Source organism: Camelina sativa, chromosome 16 (assembly GCF_000633955.1).
Source record: "Camelina sativa cultivar DH55 chromosome 16, Cs, whole genome shotgun sequence".
In the NCBI taxonomy this organism is placed as follows: domain Eukaryota; kingdom Viridiplantae; phylum Streptophyta; class Magnoliopsida; order Brassicales; family Brassicaceae; genus Camelina; species Camelina sativa.
The window spans coordinates 19,156,920-19,172,924 of record NC_025700.1 but is presented as its reverse complement, the minus strand read 5'-3'; the positions used below and the strand labels follow the sequence as shown (position 1 = coordinate 19,172,924).

The 16,005-nt window shown below is 35.8% G+C and overlaps 4 protein-coding genes and 1 long non-coding RNA gene across 6 annotated transcripts; 4 read left to right on the top strand and 1 right to left on the bottom strand.

Moving 5' to 3' along the window:
• Positions 1,497 to 4,908, top strand: LOC104751224 (alpha-dioxygenase 2). The gene is made up of 9 exons (XM_010473133.2): positions 1,497 to 1,720; positions 1,826 to 2,086; positions 2,605 to 2,754; positions 2,858 to 2,988; positions 3,082 to 3,295; positions 3,406 to 3,779; positions 3,862 to 4,064; positions 4,161 to 4,404; positions 4,499 to 4,908. Exons 1-9 carry the CDS (start codon positions 1,628 to 1,630, stop codon positions 4,722 to 4,724), a joined length of 1,896 nt encoding a protein of 631 aa, XP_010471435.1. The 5' UTR covers positions 1,497 to 1,627; the 3' UTR covers positions 4,725 to 4,908.
• On the bottom strand, positions 5,020 to 8,907 carry LOC104751223 (mitogen-activated protein kinase 15). Its single transcript, XM_010473132.1, has 11 exons — positions 8,478 to 8,907; positions 7,964 to 8,372; positions 7,737 to 7,864; positions 7,553 to 7,612; positions 6,962 to 7,111; positions 6,616 to 6,771; positions 6,292 to 6,429; positions 6,139 to 6,212; positions 5,766 to 5,867; positions 5,410 to 5,635; positions 5,020 to 5,315 (listed from the first exon to the last, which is right to left on the bottom strand). The coding sequence occupies exons 1-11, from the start codon at positions 8,724 to 8,726 to the stop codon at positions 5,241 to 5,243; spliced, it is 1,767 nt and encodes a 588-aa protein (XP_010471434.1). The 5' UTR covers positions 8,727 to 8,907; the 3' UTR covers positions 5,020 to 5,240.
• Positions 11,322 to 12,276, top strand: LOC104753823 (glutathione S-transferase T3-like). Its single transcript, XM_010476018.1, has 2 exons — positions 11,322 to 12,075; positions 12,248 to 12,276. Exons 1-2 carry the CDS (start codon positions 11,322 to 11,324, stop codon positions 12,274 to 12,276), a joined length of 783 nt encoding a protein of 260 aa, XP_010474320.1.
• LOC104753822 lies at positions 12,938 to 14,218 on the top strand. Its single transcript, XM_019237796.1, has 2 exons — positions 12,938 to 13,478; positions 13,626 to 14,218. The coding sequence occupies exons 1-2, from the start codon at positions 12,938 to 12,940 to the stop codon at positions 14,216 to 14,218; spliced, it is 1,134 nt and encodes a 377-aa protein (XP_019093341.1).
• On the top strand, positions 15,134 to 16,005 carry LOC109129404. 2 transcript variants are annotated; one of them, XR_002035715.1, is made up of 4 exons: positions 15,134 to 15,405; positions 15,539 to 15,618; positions 15,803 to 15,820; positions 15,925 to 16,005. It is a non-coding gene; the product is annotated as an uncharacterized LOC109129404 (long non-coding RNA). The 2 variants fall into 2 exon arrangements; XR_002035714.1 differs by having other exon boundaries at positions 15,797 to 15,820.

The following is a 16,005-nucleotide window of genomic DNA, read 5'->3' as shown; positions in this document are numbered from 1 at the left end:
TTTTCAAAAAGAAATAAATGGGTATTTCTAGAAATTGAACTAGTACCACACCAAAGAATACACAACTCTTTCTTTCCGTCTGTAACAACTACTACAATTTATAAAACTGGTTACTATTAAAACAAAATTGCGTATAAGTATTTATAACGATGCAGGTGGTCGTTACCCTACCGACTTAAATTCATTTCTCGAATTTTGTGGAACATTGCATGCAAATAGTTCTTTTATAAAGAAAAAACAGTTGCCAATTATCTTATTAGAGTTCTCATTTCTCAAATACATTAAAACAAGAAATATCAATTACGAAACATATATATGTAAATGTTATTACTAATATATTTTGTATTTAAATTAATAAATACATGAAATTAACTTTTATACTTTGAGCCTAATAATCTAGTAACTAACCTCTTAGTAATTAAAAAATGAATAAATAAATAAGAAAATACAGTAACTTTAGCTAGTTAGAACTTAGAACTAAATATACAAGTTGATGTTATGAAGATAAGTCAAACTAGGAGAGCTTTACATAGATGCAAGAAAGGTTCATCAAATAGATAACGAAATCTTTAGAATTATGATTTAAGAATTTTTGAGAAATATTTCTTAAAACTTGTCTAAAATGTTTCAGTTACATTTTATGTGTATATATATATACACATCTTACCATACACTAGATGACTTAAAAATTTATGAAACAATACATTTACTAGATTTAAAATAAAGTATATTTCCAAACTTTTATATTTTTATAATTAAATAATATTATTAATTAGTCTTTTTATTTAATTTTTGTAATTCTTTATTTTTAAAAATCATTTATAAATTTATTGATAATTTATGCGTTATTTGATTATTATTTTCGCATGCAATATGCAAATTTGAAATTTTGAAAGTGATATATTGCCTCAATGACGACACTATCTAGTACAATCACTATACTACTTGTGCGCTAAATTGATCGAGCTTGCATGATCACATGTTTATTTTGTAAAAGAGAACTGTATTGGAATGGTTAAAAGAAAAAAAGAAAAAAGAGAACCTATATTAGAAAATATATGATCCATATTGATATCCCTATATATTAATAGCCGTAGATTACAGTCAATCCATGCATTATTGAGATCATATCCACCCGCCCAAGTAGGAATTTAGAAAGAAAAAAACTATACTATCCATCAATTGATATTTCCACACTATCTTAATTTCAGTCTAATCTAATAATGCAAGATAAGCAAGGTTGATCAATCAGGGAAAGAAATATCCATATTACATAGTCAATTATTTGCAGATATTATTCTCTTTTTATATAATTCATTCCAATAATCTGAAAATTTATTTAGGAATAATATCTTAATGAAATGTCTTTAGTCGTCACCCCCCTAGTCAATACGATTCTCGACGATGACACGTTGACTTTTTAATAAAATGATATTTTTTTTTATTAATGAACTTTGATTTTACATACAGACTACATATATGCGTGTGGGTCTATATAAATACATGAGAGTAATCGTGTGAATACAACCATTACAATTGTGTGACTATCATTTAAAGCATAAAGCAGACACATGATCCAAAGACGGATAGGGAGATAAAAAAAAAACAATCAAGGGCAAAAAAAAATATGGGTTTCTCTCCATCCTCTTCATGGTTTCTTCATCCTCAGCTTCATCATGTTGTTTCCAAGATGTCTTTCCTCGATGCCTTTTTATTCTGTGTACGTACATCTCTCTCTGTTTCTCCAAGTATACAAACTATGCTTTCTTCTCTTTAAACAAATCATATTGGTTGGTAAAACTTTATTATTATGATATATTTATAGATTGTGCACTTAGTGGACAAGTTAGGATTGTGGCATAGATTTCCAGTGTTGTTGGGAGTGGCTTACTTGGGGTTACGACGACATCTACATCAACGTTACAATCTGGTACATGTCGGTGAGATTAACGGTCAGGGTTACAACACCGATGAGTTCTGTTATCGTACGGCTGATGGCAAGTGTAATCATCCCTCCGACGACTCCATCGGCAGTCAAGGCAGCTTTATCGGTCGTAATATGCCTCCTTCTACTTCTCAGTACGGCGTAAGTTTTTTTTCTGGTCTCCTTATAATCACTTTAATTTTGATCAAAATTGAAAAAATATATGGAACTGACAATATAGCAAAAAAATGAGGAAAAAAAATAGTAGCCGAATGAAACACTAGAACCAAAAAGTTTGTGACGTGTTTCTTTTTAATCTCTCTACTTACAAAGATATCTTAGCAGTCGTGATGTATTTTGTATTCTTTTGTATCGATAATTTTTTTTGTCTGCTTTAGTTTTGATTTTAAGTGTTTATTTTTTCGTCATTATTCGTGTTTACATAAAATCTAGAAAAACAACAAAAAAAGTCTTGGAGATTTTAGTAGTGGGTCATGGGCACATGGCACCTCATGATCATGAGAGCCACCCTAATTGTTTTTGTTTTTTGTTTTTTTCAAGGTTAGCAATTCATCTACGACATTATGTTATGAACTTATGGATATCATTAGTATGAGTAAATTATAGAACGGCTGCGTATATTTTTTTTAGGTTCACTAATTTATAGTGTATCATGACAGATTTTGGATCCACATCCAAGTGTGGTGGCGACAAAGTTGTTAGCGAGAAAGAAATTCATAGACAATGGGGACCAATTTAACGTGATAGCTTGTTCTTGGATCCAGTTCATGATCCATGATTGGGTTGATCACTTGGAAGATACGGACCAGGTTTTAGTTGTTTTTTTTGTTTTAACCTCTTTAACCTCAAAATTTTACATTTATTCCCCGTACTTTGGAGTATATCTACTAATTAGGTTCTTAAATCAACCAGATTGAGCTTGAAGCTCCAGAAGAAGTAGCTAGTGGATGTCCGTTAAAGTCATTCAAATTCCTCAGAACTAAGAAAGTTCCCACCGGTGATCACCACAAATCTGGCGCTGTCAACACTAGAACCCCTTGGTGGTGCGTATCTCAATCACAATCACTTGCTTAGTTGCTTGATTGTTGTTTATTTATCACCCGAGTTTACTTTTATGAATAATCTTTTGGGGATAGGGATGGGAGTGTAGTATATGGAAATAACGAGGCCGGAATGAGAAGAGTTAGGGTTTTCAAGGACGGAAAGCTAAAGATCTCGGGGGATGGCTTGTTGGAGCGGGACGAAAGAGGTGTTCCCATCTCCGGTGACATAAGAAACAGCTGGTCAGGTTTTTCTCTGTTGCAAGCTCTCTTTGTCAAAGAACACAACTCCGTCTGTGAAATGCTCAAGGTAAAGTCTCTTATTTGATCACTTTATCTCTTTATCACGTTAGTCTCTTGTTCAGTTGTTTGTGTTGCAAGCAACATCTCTGTTTTTGCTAAGTTTTAACATTAAATCAGGAACGGTATCCAGAGTTTGATGATGAGAAACTTTACCGGACAGCTAGACTGGTGACTGCAGCGGTTATCGCCAAAGTTCATACAATCGATTGGACAATAGAACTTTTGAAGACAGACACACTCACTGCCGGAATGAGGATCAACTGGTATGGGTTTTTAGGGAAGAAAGTGAAGGACATGGTTGGAGCAAGATTTGGTCCTATACTTAGTGGATTAGTTGGTCTGAAGAAACCGAAAGATCATGGAGTTCCTTATTCACTTACCGAAGAGTTCGTTAGCGTTTACAGGATGCACTGTCTTCTGCCAGACACACTTGTCCTCCGAGATATGAAACCTGAGAATGTAGACAAATCAAACCCTGCAATAGAACGAGAGTAAGATCATAGACTGTTTGGTACACTTTTTAGGCCTATCCAAGCGCGGTTTTTTCTTGACCTACAAATATTCTTTTAACAGGATACCAATGACGGAATTGATCGGGAAAGAAGGAGGAAAGGCCGGTTCAAAAGTCGGGTTCGAGCAGTTACTGGTTTCAATGGGACACCAATCTTGTGGTGCGTTGACATTGTGGAATTACCCTAATTGGATGAGGAACCTTGTGGCTCAAGACATCGACGGAGAAGATAGACCTCACCTTATAGATATGGCTGCCTTGGAGAGTAAGTCCAAATCAGTGCTTCTTCTTCTACTACTAAATCACCAATTCTCTATCCGATTGAAATATCCACTGATTTTATTTATTTCTTTTTTCTTAGTTTATAGAGATCGGGAGAGAGGAGTCCCTCGATACAACGAATTCAGAAAGAATCTGTTGATGAGTCCGATCAGTAAATGGGAAGAGTTGACAGATGATGAAGAAGCTATCGAGGTTTTAAGAGAAGTGTACGGAGACGATATAGAGAAGCTTGACTTAAACGTTGGATTGCACGCAGAGAAGAAGATCAAAGGATTCGCCATTAGTGAAACTGCTTTCTTCATCTTCCTCCTCGTGGCTTCCAGGTTCTTAAAATTTTAAAATCAATGACTACATTTATTAAAAAAACAGAGGCTTTTCTTGCGAAACAAGAAACTGACTTGACTTCACATTAATTAGGAGGCTTGAAGCAGATCGTTTTTTCACGACAAATTTCAACGAGAAGACGTATACTAAAGAAGGATTAGAGTGGGTGAATACTACAGAGACTTTAAAAGATGTAATAGACCGTCACTTCCCAAGCTTAACCAACGAATGGATGCGATGTTCGAGCGCCTTCTCTGTCTGGAGCTCGGATCCTAACCCAACCACTTGGGTTCCTTTGTACTTCCGATCCGCTCCATAGGCCATATAGGTCATAGCCGTCGGGATGTCACGTTGCACATGTGTATTAGTGTCACGTGGTTCCTTGGTATATTTTTGGGGGCACTGGTATTGTGTACACTCGTACATATAAAATAATTATATTAGTAGAAGAGGTTTAGACATTATTGTCTTTGGTTGAATAAACGGTTACTCCAATTTCTCCTCGTAGAAAATGTTCAACAGAAATTTTCTTAACTCCCTTAATTTTCTAACTCAATTTAAAAGCTTATGTGAATACGAATTAAGAAGTAGCATAACGGTTTAACCCGCAAAAATACCCAACTCTTTCTACATGATTCGGAAATTGGTTTCAATTTCGAGTTATGATACAGACAAAGTTACATCGGTAACCAAGTGTTATAATCACAGTCCCCTCGTAGTATTGATACAACAACCAAAACCTAAACCCCTGAGTGAGTGAGAAACCAAACTTTTGCTTCTACAACTCCGTAAATAGGGGAACAAAATAAATTAAACAAGAAAAATAAAAGAAACACTAAGAATTGTGTAGAGATGCAACTTTCACAGCCATCTCAGCAACAGTCTCATCTTGTTCCTCTGCTATGGGATCCTGCAAGATAACACAATAACACATAATTTCTCGCACAAGATCAGTAAATTACAAACATTCAGGCATCTAAGAAATGGGGTTTCTCTTCGTTTACCTCAGTTTTGGTTTTAGATTGAACACCTATGCATTTAGAACCACTGATGCTAGAGCTTTTCATCAGGTTGCGCGCACTATACCCTCCTCCTCCATTTTCTGTACCTTCAGGTTGTTGTGAAGCTTTGGGACTTTCTAAGGTTGAAGCTACAGCAGCTGCTGTTCTTCTCTCAATATCGTTGCTGCTTTCTTCAACTGTTTCATTCTTGGATGTAGGAACTCGCTCTCTGAAATGCAATGCAAGAAGATCAATATATGCTGGCTGGCTATTTATTTTGAAAAGACCATCACTTGATGCAGAGACGATAGTTTTAATTTAAATGATAGAAAGTCAGAGATTTTTCTATATGGTTGTACCTTGGTAAGGAAGCATGCTGTCTCTGAAGTGCGTTACTTCTTCCTCCCTGACCTTGATTTTCTTCAAGATGAGCAAACTGCCTCCTAAATCGATCTACCCCACTGCATCGGCAAAGATAATGTTTTTCTCAGCCAAGTTTCTTGAAACCAAGAGACTATTACATTTCTCCAATATCAACATTTCAACATATAAACCTAAGATGCAAGCATTTCACAGCAATCAACAAACGATGTTCCAAGATGGGTTATCACTAAGACTCCTGATTAAGCACATATCACCCAAACTTCTAGAAATTCATTGCAGCAAATTCACGATATTGGGTAGTTCCCGTTCGTATTAGCTTGAGAATGTATATTTGATCAATTAGCCAACCTGGGGTACATGAAGCTGAGCTGATTGCCACCACGAAGGTATTCCTCCAGCATCTGAGGATGATATTCTAATATCTACGGTTTTTAAGTAATCCATTAGAAACACGAAGAGAGGAGAATCAAAACAAAAGAAGAGATGTAGAAGGGTCATCACCTCTCGGTAAATTAACTCTCTGATATCATCCTTCGTCAATTTCTTTCTCTCAAACTCAAACTCAAGCTTTGAAATCGGCTGTGTCGATGGTTCTCGCTCTGAACTTGACAGACCACTGAAGTATGGATCAGCTAATGCCTGTAAATACAGAGATATTAAGGATTTGAAAACAGTAAACATAGAATTGTAGTTTGCTCTTTGATGTTTCATCATCCTCAAGGTTCTGCATTGACGTGCCCTGTAGTACTGCCTCATGTACAAATGCACATAAAGATTCTGGTTCTGCAAATAAGGAAAAATAGAAAAAAAATAACTTCAGCTTACTTCTTCAGCAGACGGACGATCTTTTGGATCAAAGGCAATCAGGCGTTCCAGAAGGCGGAGGGCTGAAGGATCTGCTTTAGGGAATTTTTTAGCGAATGGGACTGGTTGTTTTTTCCTCATGTTGCCAAGATATCTCCTAGCCTTATCATTTCTGATCTGTCAATTTAAAGATAGCATATTCATTTATAATGCAACTCAATATTACTTTCACTGATGGAAAAACGCTTGATCAAATAGTTTTTCAACTACTGGATAGTCTTTTTCTTCTTCCACAGAAAAGGAGAGCTATAGCTCAAGCTTTTATCCTCTGAAGGACAAAACGACCATCTCAAATATTATAACTGACCTTTGATATCGCCTCTGGAGATGGAGTGCCAAGAAAATCGGTCATTATATCCAATTGGTGAACCACGTTTTTTCCAGGGAACAACGGCTTCCCTAAAAGCATTTCGGCGAATATGCAACCAACACTCCAAATATCAATTGCAGGGGTATACTGGATATAGAAAAAGTAGAGTTAGCATTAGATAATTAATTAAGCTTGAAGCAGAGGTCATAATACAAAAGTGGACTCAATAGGCCTACATCATATTCTAAGAGACAACGGAGGAGAACTTCACATGGAAATATATATTGCACGAAAAACAGAGCTCTATACAAGAAAGCACATGCTAAAAAAGGTCTTTCCAAAGAACTCCTGACATAATTAATACTGTAGACCTAAAATTCAGCATTGGTATTGAAGCAAGTTCTGGATAAAGCACAATGTTAGACTGGAACACAGAGCAGAGATCAAATGAAGGTGATTGATGAACAAGAAATAAAACAACCCCCAAGGAAATGACAACGAAAATTGAGCCAAAAAAACACAGTAACACATCTTCCTACATGAAACCAAGAAGATACAAGTCCATTCTGCTGAGAATTATAAGCTTACTTTGGAGAAAAAGGATCCACAGAGTTCAGGGGCACGATACCACCGAGTAGCAACATAATCCTATTAAAATAAAAGTTAGTCAGAGTGAGTACATTTAGCACTAAAAGAGAATGGTTCTCTAATGAAAATAAAGCCTAAGAAACAGACTGCTTTTTCACAGTGTTGAACATAAATGATGACTCACAGTCCAAAAAATAGCGGTAGGGGCATCATTAAAGGAAACACGAGCTAGACCAAAGTCACAAATCTTCAATTTGCAATCAGCATTAGCAAGAATGTTCTTTGGTTTCAAATCCCGATGAAACACATTGGCTGCAAAAACAGAGAAAACGTAGCTGTGCTCAATAACCTTTATTTATCATAATAACACACAAGTGAAAAAAAGAGAAATCATGAGAGAACTAAACTAACCAGCATGAACATACTTCAAACCACGGAGAAGCTGATACAAGAAAAACTGATGATGGTCAGGAGTTAAATCATCATTAGCTTTAATAACCTGATGAAGATCAGATTCCATCAACTCAAAGACAACATAAACATCTCGAAACTCTCTACGGGAAGGAGGAAGCATGATATGTTTAATCTCCACAACATCAGGATGAAGAAGCAAACGTAACAACTTAATCTCCCTAAGAATCCTAGTCGCATCAGAGATATGATCAAACACATCGTTGATCTTCTTGATAGCAACTCTTTCTCCAGTGTGAGTATCTATAGCAGAACCAACAACTCCGTAGCTACCTTTGCCAACAACTTCTTGAATCTGATACCTATTTGCTTCTCCATACTCAGTGAAGAATTCAGAATTAGGTATTATCTGAAATTAAACCAGATTCATCCATCATCAATCAAATCAGATTTAAACAATCGAAATACGAAAAAAAAGTCACAAAGCAGCAAGCACGAATCTAAATCTAAATACCTTCTTCTCCATAGGTAAGTGATTTCGTTTAGGAACCTTAATCTGTTTTAGCTTAGAAGGATCGAAATCTTCAAAAAAAGTAAGTTTGGTAAAGTCTCCGTCGTTGTTAGGGTCGTCGGGAATAGAAGAAACGGTGGGAGGATTGTGGTGAATCTGATCGTGATGATTATTGGAGGAAGAAGAAGAAGGACGGCGTTGAAAAAAAAGCCAACGACGAACACCGTCGACGAGATTGCCACCACCACCCATCGATTTAGAGAGGCTAAATTAGTTATAATAATCACAGATCTTTGTTTGGGAGAGGGGGTTTCAGATTTTAACTCTCGACCAAGCGTTTCTTCGTTATTGATTCCACATTATTCGCTGTTTTTTTTTTTTTTTTTAATCTCTCCCGAGGAGTTGAAAACATGTTCTTCTTCTCTCTCTGTACTGTTTTTTTTTTTAATTTATTTTAGTTTCCCTAATTGTTCCAAGTTGAAATCTTGCAAGAGAGAGAGACGCGCGCAGGAGAAAGAACCAAATTGGTTTGATTTTTTGGTTTAAATGCTCGGTTATCCTAAACCGGTGAACTGATCGTCACACTTTACTTTTTGGGCGTTCGCGTGATGTTTAAAAGGGGCCTTAGGGCAAGTCCATCAAAGGATTTAAGCAATTGCTTAAGGGTTTCTAAAGTATTATATGTGATTAAAGTTAATTTTTTTGGTATGATTTAGTTTAGAATCGTTTTTTAGCTAAGATGTTTTTGGTATATTTAGAAATTTAGGTGTGTCAGTTTCTGATTGGGTGGGAGAAAAATAAAATTTTCCTTTTATTTTTTTTGTTAATTATATTTCTCTCTTCTCTCTCTTCTCTCTCGTCTCTCTCGTTTCTCCCCTTTGATCGACAGAAGAAGAAGAAAAAATGAACCGACAAGGCGGTGGTGGGATTGAAGAAGAAGAAGAAGAAATTAACCGACAAGGCGGTGGTGGACAACGGCTGAGATCAGCTAGATTTCTTTGCTTTGCTCCGGCGACCTCTCGTCTCTCTCCGGCGATTTTATTGTGAGAAACGTCTTTGCTCTCGGCTTTGCTCCGGCGATCTCTCGTCTCTCTCCAGCGATCTCTCTCTTCTCTCTCGTCTCTCTCCGGTGATCCCGTCGTATGTCCCCCTCCCCACTTTCTTTTCTTCTGTGTTGTTTTGCTGAATTCCAAATCTATTACTAAAAAACTCCGATTTCGATTTGTGTTTGGTTTGGTAACGAATCGATTTAGACTAGTGAATGAATTTGAAGTTTTGGTGGTGAATTTGCATTTGAATCTGGTTAAATCATATGCCCATGAATCAAAAATCTTGTTTTTTTATGTGTAATTTGTTTTCTTGCGATCTCCACTGACTTATCAAATTGCCAATTCAGCTTGCTGGCGGCAATGCTGCTCTTGCTCTTGCTCTTGTATTATGAGTAGGGTTCAAAATCTTTGTAAAAAATGGAATGAGTATTGTGTCTTCTACCACTGAAATTGATATCTTGATAGCTCTNGTTAACATGGTTGACCTCTTAGCTGTGTGTTTCTCTGGTAGTGTAAATTGTTTATTTTAGATGTGTGTTTTGATTCTGTTGATGTGATTTTGTGAAATTGATATCTTGATAGCTCTGTAACATCGTCCATATATATATGTGTTGTGTGGATGTTAACTTGCGTCTTCCTTTTGATATAAGCACTACGAAGATCTGTATAGGGTTCCATTACATGTGACTAGAGATGTCTAGTTTTTTTGATTGATTTTTTTCTTTTTATTTGATCCTCTCTTCTTCTTCTTCTTCTTTTTTGTCTTTCTTCAATTCGTTTGATCCATGTTTCTCTTTTAGGCAAATCTTGAATTTGTCCCTCCATCCTCTGTTTTATGTTTTGATTTAGGTTTGAATAAACGCCATTGTTTGTAGAGAGACAACAACATATGGTTTAATTGTCTTAAATGAGGCAATTCAACAAGGTATTTGTACATAAGTATTTGACAAAGACTCTTGAGTCAAATGTGAAAGGAGCATGCTATGAGACAGCTTTCTCTGTTTGGTGTCTTTTGGTGGTTATGTTCGATTCTATATATTTCTATGTTTGTTTGTGATGAGTTGTAGTAAAGCTTGTGTTAGGATTTGTATTATTGTCTTTTTATCCTTTTCTTAAGAGTGATACTATTTCTTTTTTTTTTGGTTTCTGAATTATTTATAGATGGGTTTTCAGAGTTGCTAAGCTGACAGAGTAGTAGTGAGATTGGGAAGATGGGTTTATTGAAGAAAAAGGATTCAACTTCAGCTCGCTCCTCTACTTCTCCCTGCGCCGATTTGCGAAACGCTTACCACAATTACTTCAACAAGTGAGTTTCGTTTCTCCTTTTGAGTGATTCTGCTAGTGTATAATTTCTTCAGTTGCTGGCTTTAAGGGTCTTTGGTTGGTCATTGATGTCTCTTTCTCTTTCTTAGTCTTTCGGTTATTTGCATCATGAATTTGCATCATTAAATTGACAAGAACTGTTTGGTAAATGTCACATTTAAACACTCAATGCTTTGAAACTTGTCATTGTTTGCTTGTATTGTCACACTTAAACACACATTGTTGGTTGTTGTCACAGTAATACACTTATTGTCTAGTGTTAGGTTATACTCAATGCTTAGTAGTTGTCATTGATGGCTTGTTATCAATATTTAAAAACCAAATACACTTACACGGTTACACCTCACTTCTAGTTATATATTAAGTGTTTAGCTGAACCTAAACACATACCTTTCTTCTCCTTTACACACATAACCAGACAATCAACCCTTCATTATTCTCGATCGTCTTTTAAACTCAACCCAGAAACTTGCCTATGGACCCATTTAGTGAAGCTTTAGGTTTTGTGGACCTGTTAAGTAGTCAACAAGAAATCCACACCCTTGAAACCCATTCGTATGCTGAGGAGGGACCTGTAGGTGAACAGAAATCAAAGGAGCGTAGAAGGAAGTGGTCACACACAGAAGATGTGGCCCTCATCGGTGCTTGGCTCAACACTAGCAAGGATCCAGTTGTTGCTGTCGATCAAAAATTTGGTACTTTTTGGTCACGAATTGCAACTTATTATGCTTCAAATCCTAAGCTAGTTGGTGTAGAAAAGAGAGAGCCTAGTCATTGCAAGCAAAGGTGGCAAAAGATCAACGAAACAGTCTGCAAGTTTGTTGGAAGCTATGAGGCTGCAACAAAGCTGAAATCAAGTGGCCAGAATGAAGATGATGTAATGAAAATGGCTTATGAAATCTTCTTCAACGATTATAAGGTGAAGTTCACACTTGAGCATGCTTGGAGGGAGCTTCGCCATGATCAGAAATGGTGTGGATCCAATTCTGCGAAAGGTAATGGAGCATCAAAGAGAAGGAAGTGTAGTGATCTTCACTCACAGTCATCAAGCTCGGTTCCAGTGAATGATGTAGAGGAGGAAGCTCGGCCTACTGGTATTAAGGCAGCAAAGGCGAAAGGTAAAAGGCTTGTGAACAAGCCAACCTCAGCTCCAGAAGGCTCTTCCCTTGTCGAGTTTCAGAGCATGTGGGAGATAAGACAAATGGAATTTGCCTTGAAAGAGAAACAAAGTATAATTGAAGAGAAGCAAAACAAACATAAAATGCTTGACCGTCTACTTGCTAAAACTGAGCCTTTGACTGAAATGGAAATCGTTTTGAAGAATAAGATAATAAATGACATGTTGTCAAGTTAGTTTCAGTTTGAGTTTATGTTTGATGTGTTTGTTATGTTGTGTTTAAGATATTTACCGAATGTTTGTCAACTCTTGACTATTAACGATGTATTTGTGTTGTTTTCTCTCAATGTTTGCTTGTATTGTTTCAGTTTAACTTGTCTTAATGATATGCATAACTCTGTTTCACCGAATGATTGCTTTCATTGTTTGCTTGATTTGTTTCAGTTTAACTTGTTTTAATGATATGCATAACTCTGTTTCACCGAATGATTGCTTTCATTGTTTGCTTGATTTGTTTCAGTTTAACTTGTTTTAATGATATGCAATGGTCAAATGATTGTTATGTCTCCTTCCATTAGGATTGCCGACAAGAAGAAGAAGAAGACAAGAAGCTGTTGGTCACGGACAAGAAGCAATCACGGACCTGCATCTTTTTCTCACGGACAAGAAATCTTTTGCTTAGAGTCACATGTTATGTTCACGGACGAGAGTGTCATGCCTTTGTAACACCACAAGGTCATCAATATATAAGACCATCTTCGTAGACACATAAATATCAAGCTTTTTCATCTTTGTACCCACAATTTGTACTCACAATATCAAGCTTTTTCATCTTTGTACCCACAATATCAAGCTTTTTCATCTTTGTACCCACATATTCTTCTTCTTCTACAATATTATTCAAACACTTTATCAAGCTCTTCTTCTATTTTTTTTTTTAAAAGGCATCTTCTTCTAATAACATTGAAGAAAAGATGGATGAGTATTTTGATCAAACACTCAACAATTATTTTGATCAAGCAATCCAGAATCGTTTTGATCAAGCAATGAATCCGTTGGAACCTGAGAAGAAGAAACGAGTCCACATTGAAAGAAAACGTGAAGAGGGTCACCAACGCTTATGGGATGACTATTTCCGTGAAGATGCAACATATCCTCCTCAAATCTTTCGTCGCCGTTTTAGAATGAACAAACCCTTATTTATGCGTATTGTCGAACGACTCTCAACAGAAGTTCCATACTTTGAACAAAGAAGAAATGGTCACGGAAGGCTAGGTCTCTCTGCAATACAAAAGTGTACAGCAGCAATTCGTATGATGGCGTATGGTTCTGCAGCGGATGCGTTTGACGAATACCTCCGTCTTGCTGAAAGCACTGCTATGTTATGTTTGGAAAAGTTTGTTGAAGGAATAGTTCATTTATTTGGAGATGAGTATCTACGCAGGCCCACACCAGAAGATCTTCAGCGACTACTCGATATTGGAGAGGTACGCGGATTTCCCGGGATGATAGGAAGCATAGATTGTATGCATTGGGAGTGGAAGAATTGCCCGACTGCATGGAAAGGTCAATATACACGTGGATCTGGAAAGCCAACAATTGTTTTAGAGGCTGTAGCTTCACAAGACCTCTGGATATGACATGCATTTTTTGGAGCTCCAGGTACATTAAACGATATCAATATTCTCGATCGCTCACCAGTTTTTGATGACATATTACAAGGTGTAGCTCCCAAAGTAAAATACTTTGTCAACGGACGACAATATCGTATGGCTTACTATCTCACCGATGGTATTTATCCAAAATGGGCTACTTTTGTCAAATCAATTTCAATGCCACAAGATCCGAAAGCATCGTTATTTGCTACGTACCAAGAAGCTGTACGTAAAGATGTCGAACGTGCTTTTGGAGTCTTGCAAGCTCGATTTGCCATAGTCAAAAACCCAGCTCTTATGTTGGATAAGGTAAAAATTGGAAACATAATGAGAGCATGTATCATATTGCACAACATGATTGTAGAAGATGAACGTGATGGGTATACTCAGTATGATGAGGCCACATTTGCACAAGTAGAATCAAACCGAACTTCGGAAGTGGATTTCACGTATTCTACAGACATCCCTTCAAATCTCAGAAATATGATGGGCGATACGATAACCATTCGAAATGAAGTTCGTGACAAGAAAATACATGACCGACTGCAAGCGGATTTGGTTGAGCATATATGGGAAAAGTTTGGCACAAATCAATATTAAAATTAATCATTTCGTAATTTATTTTTAATATGCTTTTATGTAATGTTTGTTTAAATTTTTATTAAATGCAATATTTTTAAGTTTTTTAAAAGTATACAAGTCTTATGAATTTAAACAAAATACCATAATAATTTACAATAAAAATATATATATACTTTTTTAAGAACCTCAAATTTAACAACCTTCAATGGACGCATGAAATATCTAAGTTTCTTAAGAAATTCTTAATTTCATTTTTTTCAAAATTTAAAATAAAATATGTTTTAAGATACTTTGGTTAAATCCTTAGAGCTTCTTTATCGGGAGCTTTTAGAACGAACTCTTAGCATAACTATGATTAAAAATAAATCAAAAATAGAAAAATAATAAGAATTCGGTTCTTATTTAGGAGGTTTAAGAATCTCTAAGAGGTGGTGACGTATTCGTTTCTGATTGAAAGAAAATTTTGTTATAAAAAAAAAAAAAATTGGTAGCCTTTTTTTTTTTTCTTTAATCCGGATTACAGCGAAATATTCAAAAACTTGATATTGGTTCAGTACATTCATAGACTGTAACTTATGATTTAAACGTATTTTGGGAAAAAAAAAAATAAGTATATTGTTCGAGCATATGGATGTATGCAAAAGTCCCAAAGTAGTGATTGACTAGTCCACGATTTTATGATAGATGAGACTATCTAAGGTCAACGGATGAAGTGGCTGGTTATATATTTGAAGCTAGAAAATCAATGGGTTAAGAGACTCCTATTCTTTTTTTTCTTATGTTTGTTGGGCATTAGACAAAGTAATTAATGAGGGAGCTAAAAAAGGAAGCTTCTAGAACAGAACAACAATTTGAGAGACAAAATATTAATATTTTTGTACAAGTGTATATTAAAAAAAAAAAAATTATTACCTAGGGTTTGTTTGACTATCCTCTTTCTATAGAAAACGTAGCAGTCGCTGTGCTCTCTCTCTACTCAACTTGTCGTTACAAACCATGGAAAAGAGGCTCACGAAATACTCGACATCCACCGATGTCTACTCTTCTTTCTTTCTTATGGCTTTATTCTTTGTTCTTCTTCTTTACTCTACTCTGTTTCTGGTTTGTTCACAATTCGAGTACTGGACTTTGTCATTGTTTCGGATTTTTTTAGGTTGAACCAGTTCATCATCATGTGCATAAAGTCACGAATCCTTTGCAAAAAGGTATGAAATAGGCACATCTATATTGATTGATCTGTCAATTTTTTTTTTTTTTTTTTTTTTTTTTTTTTTTTTTTTGATTGTGAACTGACGATAATCTTGTCTTTTTTGTTATGTTGATTTTAACGGTACGTAGCTAATAAGAGAGAGATGAATGATTTGGAAATCAAAGATAAACGGAAGAAGCAGAAGAAACACAACGAGAGATATGATGAGGTCTCCTATTCTGATCTACTATATATGCTTATAAAAGCTGTGATATTAGTTTTTTCATCCCTACAGACTTAAACGTTTTACAACATTGAATGTTTTCCTTCTGTTTCTTTTGGAATGAAATCTTTACATTAAAATCAAAAAAAAAAACATTGAATGTTTTTTTGTTTGTTTGGAGAAGATGCAGATGGAGAAATACGAGAAGGTCAGATTCTAGTACATTCATTATTTTTTCCCTCACTTTTCTCAACTTTCACTTGAGAACTACAACTTACGTTTTTTTGTGTCGTTTTCTTATTCTGTAATTAGGAAATAGAAAAATTGAGGAAATCTTTGAAAGAGATGACTGAAACAGTTAAAGAACTACGGCACATTATTCAAACAAGTGCC